General features: G+C 41.0%; 1 protein-coding gene and 1 non-coding gene across 2 annotated transcripts; one reads left to right on the top strand and one right to left on the bottom strand.

The window, feature by feature from the left end:
• Positions 1-1,296: 1,296 nt before the first annotated feature.
• On the bottom strand, positions 1,297-2,460 carry LOC116531932 (putative myc-like protein MYCLP1). The gene has a single exon (XM_032250962.1). The coding sequence runs from the start codon at positions 2,386-2,388 to the stop codon at positions 1,297-1,299; it is 1,092 nt and encodes a 363-aa protein (XP_032106853.1). The 5' UTR covers positions 2,389-2,460.
• Positions 2,461-4,744: 2,284 nt separating this feature from the next.
• Positions 4,745-4,808, top strand: LOC116531958. Its single transcript, XR_004260655.1, has one exon. It is a non-coding gene; the product is annotated as a U7 small nuclear RNA (small nuclear RNA).
• Positions 4,809-17,804: the final 12,996 nt, after the last annotated feature.

Raw genomic sequence — 17,804 nt, forward strand, 5'->3', positions numbered from 1 at the left:
AAAAAAAAAAAAAAAAAAAGAAAGAAAGAAAAAAAAGAAAGGAAAAAAAAATCCATCATGGTTGACAAGTAGAGCTCCTGGAGGCTCCTTTAAAACCCACCAGGAGGCAAGTCCACCTTCTGGAGCACTGGATGAGTCCTAATGGCTCTCCAGTAAACTTCAGAAAGGCCTAGATTCTGTGAAAGACATCTGACTCATTGCAGGCTGGTGCGAGGGCCCAAGGGTGGCTGCAGAGCCAGCAAGCTCCTTGGAGACGCATGAAAAAAACAAGTTTATATTGTTCTAGCAGGACTTCAAATTCATCAGTCAAGAATTGACATGAGAGGTAGGTGTGAAAAGAGGAAGTGTTACAGTTCTCCCTTCTAAAGTGCCTCACACCTGCCTCAAGAAAAGATTGGGCCTTAAGTGCCCCTTGGAAAACAACTGGGCAGGGATCAAGTTCATGAACCAGGACTCCGAACTTTCCCCAGGCCCCAGGCTAAGACCCATTTCCCTCTGTCTTAGGGAAATATTTCTGACCTGTGGGAAAGGGTGCTGTAGAACCCACTACATAACAGAGGCAGAATGAGACAAAGTCCCTTGTGAGGAAAGAAAGTTCCTTCCCTTAGAGAGCCCAGAGGGCTCTAAGACAAATTACTTACAGGTGAAGCTCTTTAAATGTTCTGAGTCACAGCATTGAGAATGGGAGGAAGGGGGGCAGTCAACATCATAATATATACATATATACATAAAGTTTCCAACTTCTCAGCTACTGTAGTGTCCAACAGTGAGGTAATGGTCCATGTTGGTCAAGTCTCTGGTCAAGTTTGTCTTCACCCAATACAGCTGTGTGTCTCCTAGGGAAAAAAGGAGTTGTAGGGAGACCGTCCACACCCAGCTGTCCTTGCATCACCCCAGAGACACCAGTAGGAGCATCCTTTCCCATTCTAAAGTTCATGCAGGGTATGAGATTTCCTGCAGGCTGGAGCCCCCAACAACATCCACCACCTGTTGCATAGCATCTGTCAACATTTTCTTTGGAGATAGTGAGCCAGGCAGACCCCAAGTTTCCTCAGTCAACTGCCTGCTGAGAAGCCAAAGGTGCCAGAAAACACAAGGCACTCCCATGAGTCAGGGAAAAGAGAGAGCTGGGTTTCAAGGTTTCCAAGAACGCAAGCCTTTATACTGTATGTGCACGGGCTGTAACGCATTCTGCAATCTACTGTCCAGAGTGTCTTGCTGTAACAAAAATGTACAAATTACTAAAGGGGAGAGGAAGGTTCAAAAGAAAACTTGTGTCTTTTTAAAATAGAACAGTCAGGCTTTTTGGTCAGTGAGGTACTCAATTCTTTTCTGCAATTGCCGTTGCTGGCGTTTGAGCTGCCTTTTCTCCATGGCCATCCTTTCTTCAGCCCCTATCAGTTCTTGTAAGTATTCTGCGGCCTTGACTAGGATCATTACTTTGGAAACCCTAGAGCAGCTGGCCAGGGCGGGTATCTCGTTCCTCAGGGCCGAGAACCGTGAACGCTGATCATTCCGCCTCTTGCGCTCCAGGAAGGTGTGGTTCTTCTTCTTGGTCTCATCCTCAGTATCACAACGGATGAGTTTGGGCTGGCAGGGCTGGGCAGCCTCACTTTCTACAGGCGGGAGACTCACAATCTCTTCATCCTCCTTATCATCATTTCCCCCTGGAGCTTCTCGTTCTAGAGCCTCTTTTGGGGGAACCCTTTCTGGAGCCCCTTCTTGGGAGCAGCTTTCTGGAGGAAAGGGAGCAGCATAGTTGTGCTGTTGCTGGTGGATGGAGATGTGGAAGAGATTCATGCAGGGATCCAGAAAGTCTGCACGCACCGCGATGGTGACCAGCTTCCGCATACTCAAAGACTGCCTTTTTACTGTCACGTCGATTTCTTCACCCTCGGAGTCGCTTGGGCTCTCGAACTTGGAGCAGGCCTCGATCTCGGCCTCGCCCAGCAAACACGGGGAGGTGAGCGCTAGGCTGCCGGCTTCGAGTTCGGGAGTGTAGTCGAAGGTGGCGCACTCCTTGGGCGAGTTCCCCGAGGGCGCGCCAACGGTAAGCAGGTCACCCGCCACTCTCTCCAGCGGCTCCTGGGCCGAGAAGCTGCTCCACATGCAGTCACTGCGGATGAGGGGGGCGTAGTTCGCGTCCCAAGCTTTCAAATACCCCTGGGATTCCGTCTCGTCCCCAGCGCACCCTACCAGCCACGGTTCCAGGGGACCAAAGGCGGGGGCCGGATCCCCGGCGGCGGGACCCAAGTCCCTGGACGGCGGCACCAACTCGAATTTCTTCCAGATGTCCTCACTGGGCGTCGTGGAGAGGTAGAAATCCTCCCCGCAGTCATAGTCGTAAAAATAGTGCTGGTACGAGTCGCTGCTCATGTTGGCTTGCATGCTCACGCCGCTTGCTACCTGGAGCAAACTGGTTCCCCTCCGGTTGGGGGCAGCAGGGCACTCCGCACAGGCGCACAACGCGCCACCGAGCGCGCACCCCTCCCTCTATATTTCTAAGAGGCTTACAAATTATAGCTCTTATATGTAGGTATTTCGTTCATTTTGAATTAATTTTTTTATATGGCGTGAGGTAAGGGCCTTGCTTCGTTCTTTTGCATGTGAATATCCACCTACTCCAGCACCATTTGTTGAAGAGGCTATTCTTTTCCAATTGCATGGTCTTGACACCTGTTTGAAAATCAATTGATCTTAGATGTATGGGTTTCTGCTGGACTCTCTATTCTATTCTATTGATCTATATGTCTATCCTCATGCCAGTACCACATTGTTTCGATTAGTGTGGTTTGTAGTCGGTTTTGAAATTGAGAAGTGCTAGTCCTCCGCGGCGCCCAGCTGTTTTGTTTGTTTGTTTTGTTTTGTTTTTTTGAGACGGAGTCTCGCTTTGAAGACAGGCTGGAGTGCAGTGGCGCGATCTCGGCTCACTGCAGCCTCCGCCTCAAGTTCAAGCTCACTCCGGTTCAAGTGAGTCTCCTGCCTCAGTCTTCCAAGTAGCTGGGACTACAGGTGTGTGCCACCACGCCTGGCTAATTTTTTAATATTTTTAGTAGAGACAGTATTTCACCATGTTGGCCAGGCTGGTGTCGATCTCTTAACCTCGTGATCCTCCTGCCTCGGCCTCCCAAAGTGCTGGGATTACATGCGTCAGCCATCTTGCCTGGCTCCTCCATTCTTCCCTCCCCTCCCCTTCTCTTTTCTCTCTCTCTCCTTCTCTCTTTTTTTCTTTCCTCACCCAAGCTGGAGCACAGTGGCACGATCTCTGCTCACTGTGACCTCCACCTCCTGAGTTCAAGCGATTCTCCCGCCTCAGCCTCCTGAGTACCTGGGACTACAAGCACAGGCCACCACACATTGCTTTTTTGTTTGTTTGTTGTAGTAGATACAAGGTTTTGCCATGTTTGCCTGGCTGGTCTTGACTCCTGACATCAAGTAATCGGAATGCCTCGGCCTCCCAAAATGCTGGGATTATGGATGTGAGCCACTGAGCTCCACCCACGTGTGACTTCTTTATAATTTTTAAATACTAACTTTCCAGATTGTTCATTTTTAGTGTTTATAAATATAAATGATGATTTTTTTATGTTGGTCTTGTATCCTACATCTTTGCTTAATTCATTTAAGCCCTAAATTCATTAGCCCTAAATATATTTTTTTCTTTTTTTGAAATGGAGTCTTGCTCTGTTGCCCAGGCTAAAGTGCAATGGCATGATCTCCACTCACTGCAACCTCCACCTCCCGGCTTCAAGCAATTCTCCTGCCTTAGCCTCCCGAGTAGCTGGGATTACAGGCGCCAGCCACCATGCCTGGCTAATTTTTGTATTTTTTGTAGAGACGGGGTTTAGTCATGTTGGCCAGGAGGATCTCAAACTTTTTACCTCAAGTGATCCACCCACCTTGGCCTCCCAAAGTGCTGGGTTTGCAGGCATAATTCACCACCCCCTGCCTATTAGCCTTAATTTTTTAAAAAAGATTTTCTATAAATAAGATTATGTCATTAGGGCTCAGTGGCTCATGCCTGTAATCTCAGCACTTTGGGAGGCCACAGTGAGCGGGTCACCTGAGGCCAGGAGTTCCAGCCTGTCCAGCATGGTGAAACCCCATCTGTACTAAAAATACAAAAATTAGCCTGACATGGTGGTGAGCGCCTGTGGTTCCAGCTACTTGGGATGCTGAGGTAGGAAGATGGCTTGAGCCACAGAGGTCTAGGTCGCAGTGAGCCAAGATCATGCCACTCCAGCCTGGGTGACAATGTGAGACTCTATCTCAAAAAAAAAAGGCATCTGCAAAGATAGTTTTACTTTTTGTAATTTGAATGACTTTTATTTTTCTTGAGTAATTGCTCTCATTAGAACTTTCAGGACAATGTTGAATAGAAGTATTGAGAGCAGACATCTTTGTGTTACTACTGATTCATGTGGAAAAGCTTCCAGTCTTTCACTGTTGAGTGTGATGTGAGCTATGAGTTTTTCATACATGCTCTTTATCGGGTTGAGGAATTTCACTTCTATTCCTAGTTTGTTGAGTGTTTAAATCAACCTTACATTCCCGGGATAAATCCCACTTGTCACCATAATATTATATAATTCTCTTTATATGTTACTAGATTCATTTTGCTAGTATTATGATTGGTTTAGTGTTTCGCTTTAATAATCATAAAGCCGATTGGTCATAGGCTTTATTTTTGTGATGCATATGGGTTTAGTTTCAGGATAATACTTACCTCATAAAAATGTGTTAGGAGTGTTACAGCTCTTTTAGAATTTGTCTAGCAGGCCTTCCGGTGTTTGCCAGAAAGCACCCTCCAAAAAATGTGTTAGGAAGTGCTCCTTCTTTTCTACTGTTTAGAAGAGTTTGAGAAGGATAGGAGTTGATTTTTGTTTAAATACTTGGTAGAATTCATTATTGAAGCTGTCTGGTTGTGAGAGGCTATTTTTGTGGGAAAATTTTTATTATTAGCTCAACATCTTTACGTGTTCCAAGTCTATATAGATTTTCTATTTCTTCTTGGGTCTGTCCTGTGTTTCTAGGAATTTGTCAATGTTATCTAGTGTATCTAATTTGTTTGCATACAATTGTTCATACTATTCCCTTATAATACTTTTTATTTCTATATAGGTTGGTGGTATTGTGTCTTCTTTTATTCTGATTTTAGTCATTTCAGCCTTCTGTTTTTCTTTTAATTGGTCAGTCTAGCTAAAGGTTTCTAAGTTTTGGTCATCTTTTCAAACACCAAAATTTGGTTTCATTCATTTTCTCTGTTTTTTTTTTTTCCTTTTTTCCACAACTTTATTGAGATATAATTGACAAATATAAATTGTATGTATTCAAAATGTACTACAATGTCATATATGTTATGTTGTGAAATGATTATCACAAATTATTTAGCACATCAATCAGTATAGTTACCATTGTGCATATGTGTGTGTATGTGGTGAAGACAAAGAGAGATCTACTCTCTTTGTAAATTTCAAGGAAACAATGCAGTTTTATTAGCTATACTCATGATGCTGTCTATTACATCCCAGAATGTATTCATCTTTTTACTGAAAGTTTGTACCCTTCAGTAAACATCTCCCCATTTTCCCCACTCTCCAGCCCCTGGTAACTACCGTTCTACTCTCTGCTTCAATTGATGTCACTTTTTTATAGCTAAATAATGTTCCATTACATACCACGTTTACTTAATTCATTCATCCATTGAAGAACCCTTCGGTTGTTCCTATATCTTGCCTATTGTAAATAATGCTGCAATGAACATGCAGGTGCAGATAGTTTTTGAGATACTGATTTCCTTTCCTTTGGATATATGCCTACAAGTGAGATTGTGAGATCATATGGTAATTCTGTTTTTATTTTTGGGGGAAATCTCCATATTGTTTCTATAGTGGCTGCACCAAGTTACATTCCCACCAACAGTGTGCAAGAGTTCCCTTTTCTCCAAACCCTCACTAACACTTATTATTGCTTGTCTTTTTGATAATAGCCATTCTAACAGGTGTGAGGTGATAGCTCATTGTGGTTTCAATGTGCATTTCCCTGATGACTAGTGATGTTGAGCACCTTTTCATTTACCTGTTGGCCATTAGTGTGTCATCTTTGGAAAAATGTCTATTTGGATCCTTTGCACGTTTTTAATCAGGCTATTTGTTCTTCTGCTGTTGAGTTGAGCTCCTTATAAATTTTGGATATAAACTCTTTATCACATACATCAGACATCTAATCATTGAAACACTTGCCTCTGGGCCAGGCACAGTGGCTCATGCCTGTAACCCCAGCACTTTGGGAGGCCGAGGCAGGTGGATCACCTGAGGTCAGGAGTTCAAGATCAACCTGGCCAACATTGTGAAACCCTGTCTCTACTAAAAATACAAAAAAAAAAAAATTAGGCGGGCGTGGTGGCAGGTGCCTATAATCCCAGCTACTTGGGAGGCTGAGGTAGGAGATTCGCTTGAACCCAGGAAGTGGAGGTTGCAGTGAGCTGACATTGTGCCATTGCATTTCAGCCTGGGTGACAAGAATGAGACTCCGTCAAAAAAAAAAAAAAAAAGAAAAAAAAAAAAAAAAAAAAACCCATGCATCTGAATGTTTCTGAGAAACACTCCCTGGGGAAAAGCTGTTAGCACTGTGTTCCTGATAAAGGCACGCCTTTCAAACCAAATCAAATAATGACAATTTGTAGACAGTGAGTTCTGCTCTGCTCCCGTCAGTACTGGGAATGTAACTTTTTATTTTCAAAGCTACTGTTGAGCTAGGGAAGAAGGAGTGGAATACAACATGTTAAAATGTCACAAAGCTCACTGTTCTTACTAAGATTCATCCACTTTTTTTGAATATGTGCTTCCCAGGTTGTTGCCAGACTTTGTTTAATTTCCAGAGTTCTGAAACAGTTGAGGTTGACAGTCTTTGTCAGTTTTTTATTGTTTTAATGGAGGAGTGGAATTTTTGAGTTCCTTTCATTGCTATTTTCACTAACATCACTCCAGCAAATGTTTTAATAATACACTTAGTCATGGTTTAGAATCCCTTGCCCTTGACTTCCCTAACTCCCAACATCAAATTCTACATCTGTTCTGGGACCCTGCTAGAGAAAGTTGCAAACAAGTAAAGGTCAGAGTCTACTATTTATTTATGCTCTCCTCCTCAGTTATGTTCTCCACATTGCAGTGTTTCCATTCCTTCCGTATTGACTACAAGTAGTTGTTCCAAATTTCTTCCACTCTCCTCAAGTCTTCCACACAATTCCGTCTATCTCACTTTGTCCTCAAGAATTCCAAAATTCAAAATCTATTTGTATCTTATTTGTATTTATCTTAGTAGTGGAGGTGTGAAGTCAAACTGCCTCAATTTAATTCCTGCATTTGTGTTTACTAGCTGTGTGACACTGAACAAATTAAACCTCACTTTGTCTCAGTTTTCTCATCCTCAAAGGATCAGTGTGAGGATTAAATAAAATAATCCATGTACAGCGCTCAGAACAGTTTCTTCAATAAATGTTAGCTATCAGCACTATCATTATCAGCATCATGATCATCATGATCATCATCATCACCCTACTACTCCTATCTTTAAAACATGTGTCTGTCCTCAATAACAATGTTAACCTGTGCTCTCTTGGCCCCATCTCTTCTATTATTTGTACTGAAATTATTTCCTACCTCAAATATTTAGTACTGGCTTCTTTCCCTTGTCCTGAAACTCATTCAAGTATGCAGATCTTTAAAAATTCAAGAACAAAATGACTCTCTCCCACAAACTGCTAGTCCATCTTTTCCTTTCCTGCCAAATTTCTCTGAAGTTCTCTTTTGTTACTCATTGATCTCTTCCAATCTAGATTGTACCCACCCCCAACATTGCTGTAAGGCAATGGCCTAATCCTGTTCAAATAACCTTTCCAGTTTTTATTCTCCAGATCTCACTATAACATCTGATAGGCTTTATCTGGTTTCTCTTAACAATAACTTCTGGGTCTTTGACCATTTCTTCCTATGTTTTTATTCTGGCTCCTTGATTGGCACAGGGGTCAGTCTTCAGTGCTTGTCTGCACTCTAGGGAATGTGGAACATCTTCTTATCCCTAGCAGTTTTCACTAGTTTCGTTATACCTCTGTTCCAGCCCTGTTAGTGGGAGGCAAATTTAGTGCCTCAGTCCTAAGTAAAACTTGTAAAAGTTATGCCAAGCAAGCCAGCTTTGGTGTGCTGAAATGTTTAGAATCCATAGCATCTTTTAACATTACTCTTGGATTCCTATAATAGAATCTCAGTATCTACCCACTTTCATGCATCCTGTAGATGACTGACAGATTTTCCTGAAACATAAAAATAGCTAACAAGGTCATAGTTAGGAGGGGCAGGAAAAGTAGTAGGGGACAGAAAGAGGAAGATATAGAAGAGGAAGCAGCAGCAGCAAAAGCTTCCTTACACATCAAAATTATATAAAATGCAATTAAAATACCTTTTTATAATTTAATGCAGTTTAAGTAATGTAGTTGCTAACATTTTATATTTAATTGTTAGCATAGGTTTTCAGAAAAGGTTTATTGCTAGGCTTCCTTTAATAAAGACCTATTTGGGCCAGGCACAGTGGCTCAGCCTGTAATCTCAGCACTTTGGGAGGCGAGGTGGGCGGATCTCTTGAGCTCAGGAGTTTGAGAACAGACTGCCAACATGGTGAAACCCCGTCTCTACTTAAAAATTACAAAAATTAGCCAGGCGTGGTGGCCTGCACCTGTTGTCCCAGCTACCCAGGAGGCTGAGACAAGAGAGTTGCTTGAACCCAGGAGATGGAAGGTTGCAGTGAACCCAGATCGTGCCACTGCACTCCAGCCTGAGCGACAGAGTTAGACTCTGTTTCAAAAATAAGTAAATAAAGAGCTATTTATATGTAGCACCACATTTTACATTAAAACAATACACATGCAAAAGCCTTCACAAAGTTAATTTCTTAATGCTTTGTGGGACCATATCATTTTGTTTGCATTACTTCCTAGAAAACCAATGGAAGGTAAATTTTAACTTAGTTCAAGTCAAACTATTTCAAAACAATGAAATTTTCCAAGTATTTTAAATGTAACTGAGGATTATGCTAGCAAGCTTTTCTGGGGCCTGGTTGCTCAATCATTCCTTGATTTTAAAAAATAAAAGTATACTTAGAACAAGCAGGAAGTGGGAGAATGCTAGCACAATTAATGAGTGAAAGTGACAATGATGCCTTGCCATACCAGGATTCAAAGATAATAGCTTCAAAGCTGTGAAAGAGTAAATGTACAGTAGTCATGATGAAAACAGTCTGAGCCACAATTGAGTCTTAGGTCTGCCTTACTCTAGAACCTATGCTCTCTAATTACTAGCTTATATACTGCCTCTCTTGTATCTGTGTCATGTCAATTCTCTGCTAAAAATCTGTATTTATAGGATGAAGACAAAACTTCTCTGCTCTCTTTCATGCTCCTCCTTAATTTTTCCTCCATCTACCTAGCCAGTGTTATTCTCTGATAATCCCTAAAGCAGTCATGCAATGCAGTCAGATCAGTTTTCATACTATGCATCAAATCTGCCATGTTCATTTTTTTCTTTCTTTTCTTTCTTCCTTTCTTTCTTCCTTCCTTCCTTCCTTCCTTCCTTCCTTCCTTCCTTCCTTCCTTTCTTTCTTTCTTTCTTTCTTTCTTTCTTTCTTTCTTTCTTTCTTCTTTCTTTCTTTCTTTCTTTCTTTCTTTCTTTCTTTCTTTCTTTCACAAGGTCTCTCTCTGCTCACTGCAACCTCTGCCTCCTGGGTTCAAGCAATTTTCCTGCCTCAGCCTTCCTAGTAGCTGGGATTACAGGCACCAGCCAAAACGCACAGCTAATTTTTTTTTTTTTTTTTTTGAGACGGAGCCTGGCTCTGTTGCCTAGGCTGGAATGCAGTGCGACCTCGGCTCACTGCAACTTCCACCTCCCAAGTTCAAACAATTCTAGTGCCTTAGCCTCCTGAGCAGCTGGGATTACAGGTGTGTGCTACCATACCTGGCTAATTTTTGTGCTTTTAGTAGAGATGACGTTTCACCATGTTGGCTAGGCTGGTCTGGAAATCCTGGCCTCAAGTGATCTGCCTGCCTCGGCCTCTCAAAGTGCTAGGATTACAGGCATGAGCCACCAAGCCTGGCCTGATAAAAAATCATTTTTTAAAAACAAGATGAAAAAATTGTGTCTTACAGATGACAAATTCTGTAGGTGTTCAGAGCAATAAGAGATCAAGGAAAGCTTCATATAGCTAGGTCTTAATTTGGCTTTGAAAGATGACTAAGCTTTGAGAATTCCAGGTAAATGAAGGCCCAGGATTGGAAGTGAACATGGCAGGCCGGGCACAGTGGCTCATGCCTGTAATCCCAACATTTTCGGAGACTGAAGCAGGCAGATCACTTGAGGCCAAGAATTCAAGACCAGCCTGGCCAACATGGCAAAACCCTGTCTCTACAAAAAACACAAAAATTAGTGGGTGTGGTGGTGTCTGCCTGTAATCCCAGCTACTAAGGAGTCTGAGACACAAGAATTACTTGAACCCAGGAGACGGAGGTTGCAGTGAGCCAAGATCACGCCACTGCACTCCAGCCTGGGTGAGGGAGCCTAACTCCATCTCCAAAAAAAAAAAAAATGTTTTTTTGAGTTATACACATACCATACAATTCACCTTTTTAGAGTATACAATTTAGTGGTTGTTAATGTATTCACAAAGATGTGCAACCATGTTTTGATTGCCTGCTCTTCACCCATTGTTGAGGGAGAGAGTCCCATCATAGGGTTATAGGGATGGCCAAACACATGACACCTGACACGGGCATATGAGATTGATAGCAGTTTATTAATCACAAATACTCAAAACCCATAGAAGGACACAGCGTGCCATATAGGGCCACACAGATGTTATACTCAGGAACAGAGTGAGAGATCAAGTTGGTGAGGTGGAGGTAGGTTTTGTAGTATCAAGAGGGCAAAGTGGCCCTAGGTTTCCATGAGAGGATGTGATTGGCTTGTTTAAATATTTCCACAGACCAGTGGGGACCTGAAATCTCCCACAGCAGTTTGCCTAAGGATGCGTGTAGCTCAACTGTTAGAGCCACACCCTTCCGTCCATTTCACAAGTCAAAGCAGCACATAATATTGAAACCCCTTAATTTTAGGTCTTACGCCACAAACCATCACCTTTTTCTCCTCTTTTCTGTTTCTTTCTTTCTTTTTTTTTTTCTTTGAGTTGGAGTTTTGCTCTTGTTGCCCAGTCTGGAGTCTGGAGTGCAATGGAACAATCTTGGCTCACTGCAACTGCTCACTGCTTGCCTTCTGGGTTCAAGCGATTTTCCTGCCTCAGCCTTCTGAGTAGCTGGGATTATAGGCATGTGCCACCATGCCCGGCCAATTTTGTATTTTTAGTAGAGACGGGGTTTCACCATGTTGGCTAGGCTGGTATCGGACTCCTGACCTCAGGTGATCCACCTGCCTCGGCTTCCCAAAATGCTGGGATTACAGGCATGAGCCACTGCCCCCGGCTTTTTTTTCGGGGTGGGGAGGGGACGGAGTTTTGCTCTGTGGCCCAGACTGGAGTGCAGTGGCGTGATCTCAGCTCACTGCAACCTCCACTTCCCAGGTTCCAGTGATTCTCCTGCCTCTGCCTCCGGAGCTATTGCGCTCTGCCGCTTCACCTTTTTTACGTTTAGAACCTTTGATCACCCCCAAAAAATCCCCCTGCTCATGAGCAGTCACTCCATGTCTTAGTCAGTTTGAGCTACTATAACAAAGTACCATAGAGTGGTGGCTTATAAAACACAGAAATTTATTTCTTACAGTTCTGGAGGCTGGAAGTCCGAGGTCAGAGGACCAGCATGGTCACGTTCTGGCAAGGGCCCTCTTCCAGGCTGCAGACTGCTGATTTCCTCACATGTATCTTCACAAGGTAGGAAAGGAAGCTAGCTAGCTCTGTGGCCTTTGATGAGAACATTATTCCCATTTGTGAGGGCTCTACCCTCATAACCCAATTACTTCCCAAAGATCCCACTTCTTAATGCCATCACATTGGAATTAGGGTTTAAACATCTGAATTTTGCAGGGGACACAAATATTTAGTCTGTAACACTTCACCTCCCCCCTCTTCCCAAACCTAGGCAACCATTGATCCACTTTCTATCACTGTGGATTTGCTTATTCTGAACATTTTATATAATGAAAATCATTCAATATATGTCCCTTGTGTCTGGCTTCTTTTTTTCTATTTTTTTGCTTTTATCTTATTTTTTTCTTATTTCTTTTTTTTGTTGTTGTTTATTTATTTTTACTTATTTATTTTTGTCTCTGGCTTCTTTTTTAATTTTTTTGATAATTTAAAAAATCTTTATGGAGATGGGGTCTCACTATATTCCCCAGAATGGTCTTGAAACTCCTGGACTCAAGCAATCCTCCCACCTTGGCCTCCCAATGTGCTGGGATTATAAGCATGAGCCACTGCACGTGGCCCTTTAAATTTTTTTTAATTTTTTTTTTTAGAAGCAAGGTCACAATCTGTCACCCAGGATAGAATGCAGTGATATGATCATAGCTCGCAGTAACCTCAAATTCCTGGGCTCAAGGGATTCTCCTGCCTCCCAAGTAGCTAGGACTACAGATGTGTGCCACCACAGCTGGCTACTTTTTATTTTTATTTTTTTGTAGAGATGAAGTCTTGCTATATTGCCCAGGCTGGTCTCGAGCTTCTGGCCTCGAGTGATCTTCCCCAGTCAGCCTCCCAAAGCATTGGGATTACAACTGCTAGCCACAACAACTGGCCTCTGGCTTCTTTTACTTAGCATAATGTTTCTGAAATTCATTCACGTTGGAGCATGTGTCAGTACTTCCTTCCTTTGTGTGACTCTATAATACCCCACTGTAAGAATTTGCCACATTATGTTTATTCATTCATCAGTTAATGGACTATTGTGTTTTCCCCCATTTTGGTTGTTATGAATAATAATTATATGAATATTCATGTACATTGTGTGGACATATGTTTTCAACTCTTTTTTTGTATATACCTAAGACTATAATTGCTGAATCTATAGAAAATGTATGTTTAAACTTTTGAGGAACGTCTAGGCTATTTTCCAAAGCACCATTTTACATTTTACTTTACTATGCTAGGGAAATATGAAGCCTCCAATTTCTCCACATCCTTGCCATCATTGATTATTTTCCATCTTTTTATAGCCAGACTATTATGCGTGAAGTGGCATCTCGTTGTTTTGATTTGTACTTTCTGAATGGCTACTGATGCTGAAGATCTTTTCATCTGCTTATTTGCCATTTGTGTATATGTTTTTAGACAAATGTCTATTCAAATTCTTTGTCCACTTAAAAAAAACTTTATTTTTCATTTTAGTTTTACAGAAAAATTGCAGAGACATTACAGAGTTCCCATATACCCCACACCAAGTTTCTGCTATTATTAACATTTTTCATTAATATGGTTCATTTTCTACAGTAAATGATCAATATTAATACAGTATTATTAACTAAAGTTATTTTGCTAAGTTATTAAAATTACCCAATTAATTTAAAAATACCTCAGGCCAGGCACAGTGGCTCATGTCTATAATCCCAGCACCTTGGGAGGCTGAGGTGGGAGGATTGCTTGAGGCCAAGGGTTCAAGACAAGCCTGGGCATAATAGCAAGACCACGTCTCTACAACAAAAATGTTTTTGTAAAAATAAGCCAGGCATGATGACTCACACCTGTAGTCCTAGCTACTCAGGAGGCTGAGGTGGGAGGATCCCTTGAGCCCAGAAGTTCAAGACTGCAGTGAGCTGTGATCATGCTATTGCAATCTAACCTGGGTGACAGAGTGAGACCCCAACTCAAAAAAAAAAACATACTTCAGCTTTTGCCTAATGTCTTTATTCTGTTCCAAGATGCCATTCAGGACAACACATTACAGTTAGCGATAATGTCTCCCTAAGCTCCTTTTGGTATGACAGTTTCTCATATCGTCCTTGTTTTAATGACCTTGACAATTTTGAGGAGTACTGGGCAGGTATTTTCTATGATGTCCCTCTATTGGGGTTTGTCAGATTTCTCATTGATAGAGAGGGGCGAGGGTACTTGCTGTGAGCATAACTCATCACTGTCGATGTTGATCTGTAACACCTGGCTGAAGTAGTGTTTGCCCAGCTTCTCCACTGTGATGTTACTCTTTTTCTCTTCTTCTCTGTAATGAAAACAACCTTTTTATTTTAAAATAATTTTTGACCCACAAGAAGTGGCAAAAATCATACAGAGTTTTCATATTCCCTTCATTCAGTTTCCCCTCATGTTAATGTCTTGCATAATCATAGTACAATGATCAGAACTGAGAAATTAACATTGGTATAATATTATTAACTAAATTACAGACTTTATTTGGATTTCTTAACTGACTGTTAAAGCCTATAGTACAGCAAGAATTGAAAAGGACAACAAAAAAGAAGGATGCAGAGAAGGTACTGCCTATGGTTGTATAGGCCTAAAGGTGTTTGAGCAAGAGGCAGCAAGTTGAAGACAAAAGTTAGCATAGCAATGTTGAGGGCCTTTTCCTAATTTGTCTCCTTGGGGTAGTGGTGGAAGTTGTAATTTGTTTATGAAGCATGCCTTTTTTTGGACTTTTCTTCAATAGGGTGGGGCTTTTCTTATTGGCATAAAGATTCCTTGTACTGTAGGTTATCCACATGAAAAATGCTTTAAAAAAATAATTACTTTTCTGCTGGGTGCAGTGGCTCACACCAGTAATCCCAGCACTTTGGGAGGCCGAGGCAGGCCGATCACTTGAGACCAGGAGTTCAAGACCAGCCTGGCCAACATGGCAAAATCCCATCTCTACTAAAAATGCAAAAATAAGCCAGGCATGGTGGTCCTGTAATCCCAGCTACTCAGAAGGCTGAGGCAGGAGAATTGTTTGAACCCAGGAGGTGGAGGTTGCAGTGAGCCGAGATCGTGCCATTGTACTCCAGCCTGGGTGACAAGAGTGAAGCTCCATCTCAAAGAAAAAAAATCACCTTTCACACACTATTCATCCATTCAATTCCCCCTCCTGAATGTGGGGATATTTAATGTATTTAGATAAAAGCACTACTTAGGTTGAAAGGCATATAAACCGAAAATTATCTGAGACAAGTCTCAACCCTAAGGACATGGTCCTGACACAGCCTCAGGAGGTCCTGACAATATGTGCACAAGGTGGTCAGGGCACAGCTTGGTTTTATACATTTTAGGAAGATATGAAACATCAATCAATATATGTAAGATGTACATTGGTTCTGCTCGGAAAGGCAGGACAACTCAAAGCGGGGAGGGGGCTTCTAGGTTACAGGCAGGTAAGAGACAAATGGTTGCATTTTTTTTTTAGTTTCTGATTAGCTTTTCACTGAACGCACAATTTGCAGGAATAGTCACTTATGCCTTAGTCTGGCTTAGTGAAACAATAAGACAAGGGAAGCAATCAGGTATGCCTTTGTTTCACATGAGCAGAGGGTTAACTTTGAGTTCTGTCTATCCTTTGTCCACAAGGAATTTTCTCATGGGCAAATTGCGAGGGAGGTATGTAGCTTTTTAATCTTTGTAGTTATCTTATTTAGGAATAGAATGGGAGGCTTATTTGCCCCACACAGTTCCCAGCTTGACCTTTCCCTTTGGCTTAGTCATTTTGGGGTACTGATGTTTATCTTCCTTTCATAGGTGATACAGTCATTTTTGTGCATGTGAGTAAGAAACAAAAAGGCATTTAAATAGATTAGCGGGATAAAGAAAACAGGTTGTTTCCCAACACCTCTCAAGTAGGATGTTCATAATAAGGCTTCTGAAATTTGGGCTGGTATAAATTTGGTGTAAGACCTATTCACATGTATGTGTGAATTGTACATATGTGAAATGTATTTTAAAGTCAAATAGAAACATTTAAAAATTATCTTGTCAGGGGAACTGACTAAAAGTACATTGCACTCAAATTCCATTGCTTTATAATATATTACAAATCATCAACTGCTCTTCAAGCAGCAAAATTTATGGGTGATTTCATAATAAAATTAAATGGGAGAAGGCAGAGTGTGACAGTGAATGTTTTAAACATATTTTATAATGTTCAAGTCTAGAGTTAAAAAGCCAAAAATTAATTGTTCCAAAATAAATTCCAGCTGGATACAGTTAAAAGTAAAAAATGAAAGCTTAATACCACCAGAATAAAAATAAGTGAATAACCTAAGAATATGCTACATAATGATAGCAAAGGGAGAGATGCCAGATGTAGGTGATGGGGAGGAAGGCAGCAAATCACACTGCCATGTGTGTACCTATGCAACAATCTTGCATGTTCTTCACATGTACCCCAAAACCTAAAATGCAATAAAATAAATAAATGGAGAAAAAAAAAAAAGAAAAAAAACCTTCCTATTAAAAATACTAAACACAATTAAAAGACAAAAAACATCCTGTGAGAAATGTTTGTAAAATATGTCACAGACAGCTAACTTTAGTATCCTTAATATATAAGAAGGTTTTACAAATCAGTAAGAAAAAGCTAAATACTCTAATAGAAAAATTAGCAAAAGACAAGAATAAATAGACTTCAAAACAAGAGTATAAATAGCCAATAAATGTATGACAAATTTTTCAACCTCACTAAGTATGTCAAGGAACAGAGTTTGTAAAATTGATATATTATTTTTCCTTATTAAATTGGAAATCACTAAAAAGGATGATATTATTCAGAGTTTCTTAGGGTGTAGAGAAATGCGTACTATTATTTGCCTTTTGACAGGCAATTTGGCTAAATTTATCAAAATATTTAGAAATGTGCATATAAAGCAATGTCACAAACAATGTCACATCTTGTATTTTATCCCTTTAAGCTGAGGGATAAAATAACCATCTTGTATTTTAACCTGAGGGATAAAATACAAGATGCGGACAAAGAGAATGTACAATAATGCTCATATCAGTATTATTCATGTTGAAAAAATTAGAAACAATCATTATTGGATATTCAGAGCCAGTGTATTATGATACAGATGATAGATCGATAGATAGATGATAGATAGTTAGATAGATAGATAGATAGATAGATAGATAGATAGATAGATGATAGATAGGATGGGAGACTCCAAACCATTTAAAATCATTGTAGTGAACACTCCTCTGTTTCATCCATATCCTGCTTCCAGACAAAGGGCTTATCCTCCCAGCTACTGGGAGGGCAGCTGGCAGACAGCTCTCTGCTATCATTCTTCTCTGGTAACTGCCCTGAGCTGAAGAAAGCGACCCAGCCTAAGGTTATGCCCCTTCCCAGGTGCAGCTTGCATTCAATAACCAGTTAGTGCAGGAGTATAGTCTCAGCCCCCTTGTTCCAAATGGAAACAATTTTGGAAGTTTATTCCAGATTCAAAGCTCCCTGTGTGGTCTGCTAAGGCCTTGGTATGACTGCATCACTGCTCAACCTCTTTGTTCAATTTTGCTCCCCTTTCTTCTTCCCACAGGTGTTGATCACAAGAGCACTCTCCAATAAACTTTTTGTTTGACTTGGAGCCTGCTCTCTAGGAAATTCAATCTATAGCCATCGTGATGAAGAATATCAACATGAGAAGATATCTGAAATGTGTTTCTATGTTAAGAAAGCAGACCGGCCATTTCCAGCAATATGGTCAACTAATTACTGAAAACCTTTTCGATGTAAACTTCTATAAGCACAAGGCAAGATATACAAAATTTCTTTTAATTTAATAACTAAGCCTCCAATAAATAAGGGAAAACTCCCAAAAACCAAAAATTAGGAGAAAACT

Source organism: Sapajus apella, unplaced genomic scaffold (genome assembly GCF_009761245.1).
Source record: "Sapajus apella isolate SASKATOON/1434 unplaced genomic scaffold, GSC_monkey_1.0 scaffold73, whole genome shotgun sequence".
Taxonomy (NCBI): domain Eukaryota; kingdom Metazoa; phylum Chordata; class Mammalia; order Primates; family Cebidae; genus Sapajus; species Sapajus apella.

Coding starts and splice junctions, on each gene's coding strand:
- LOC116531932 (XM_032250962.1), bottom strand. CDS start 2,388: ATGCAAGCCAACATGAGCAGCGACTCGTACCAGCACTATTTTTACGAC.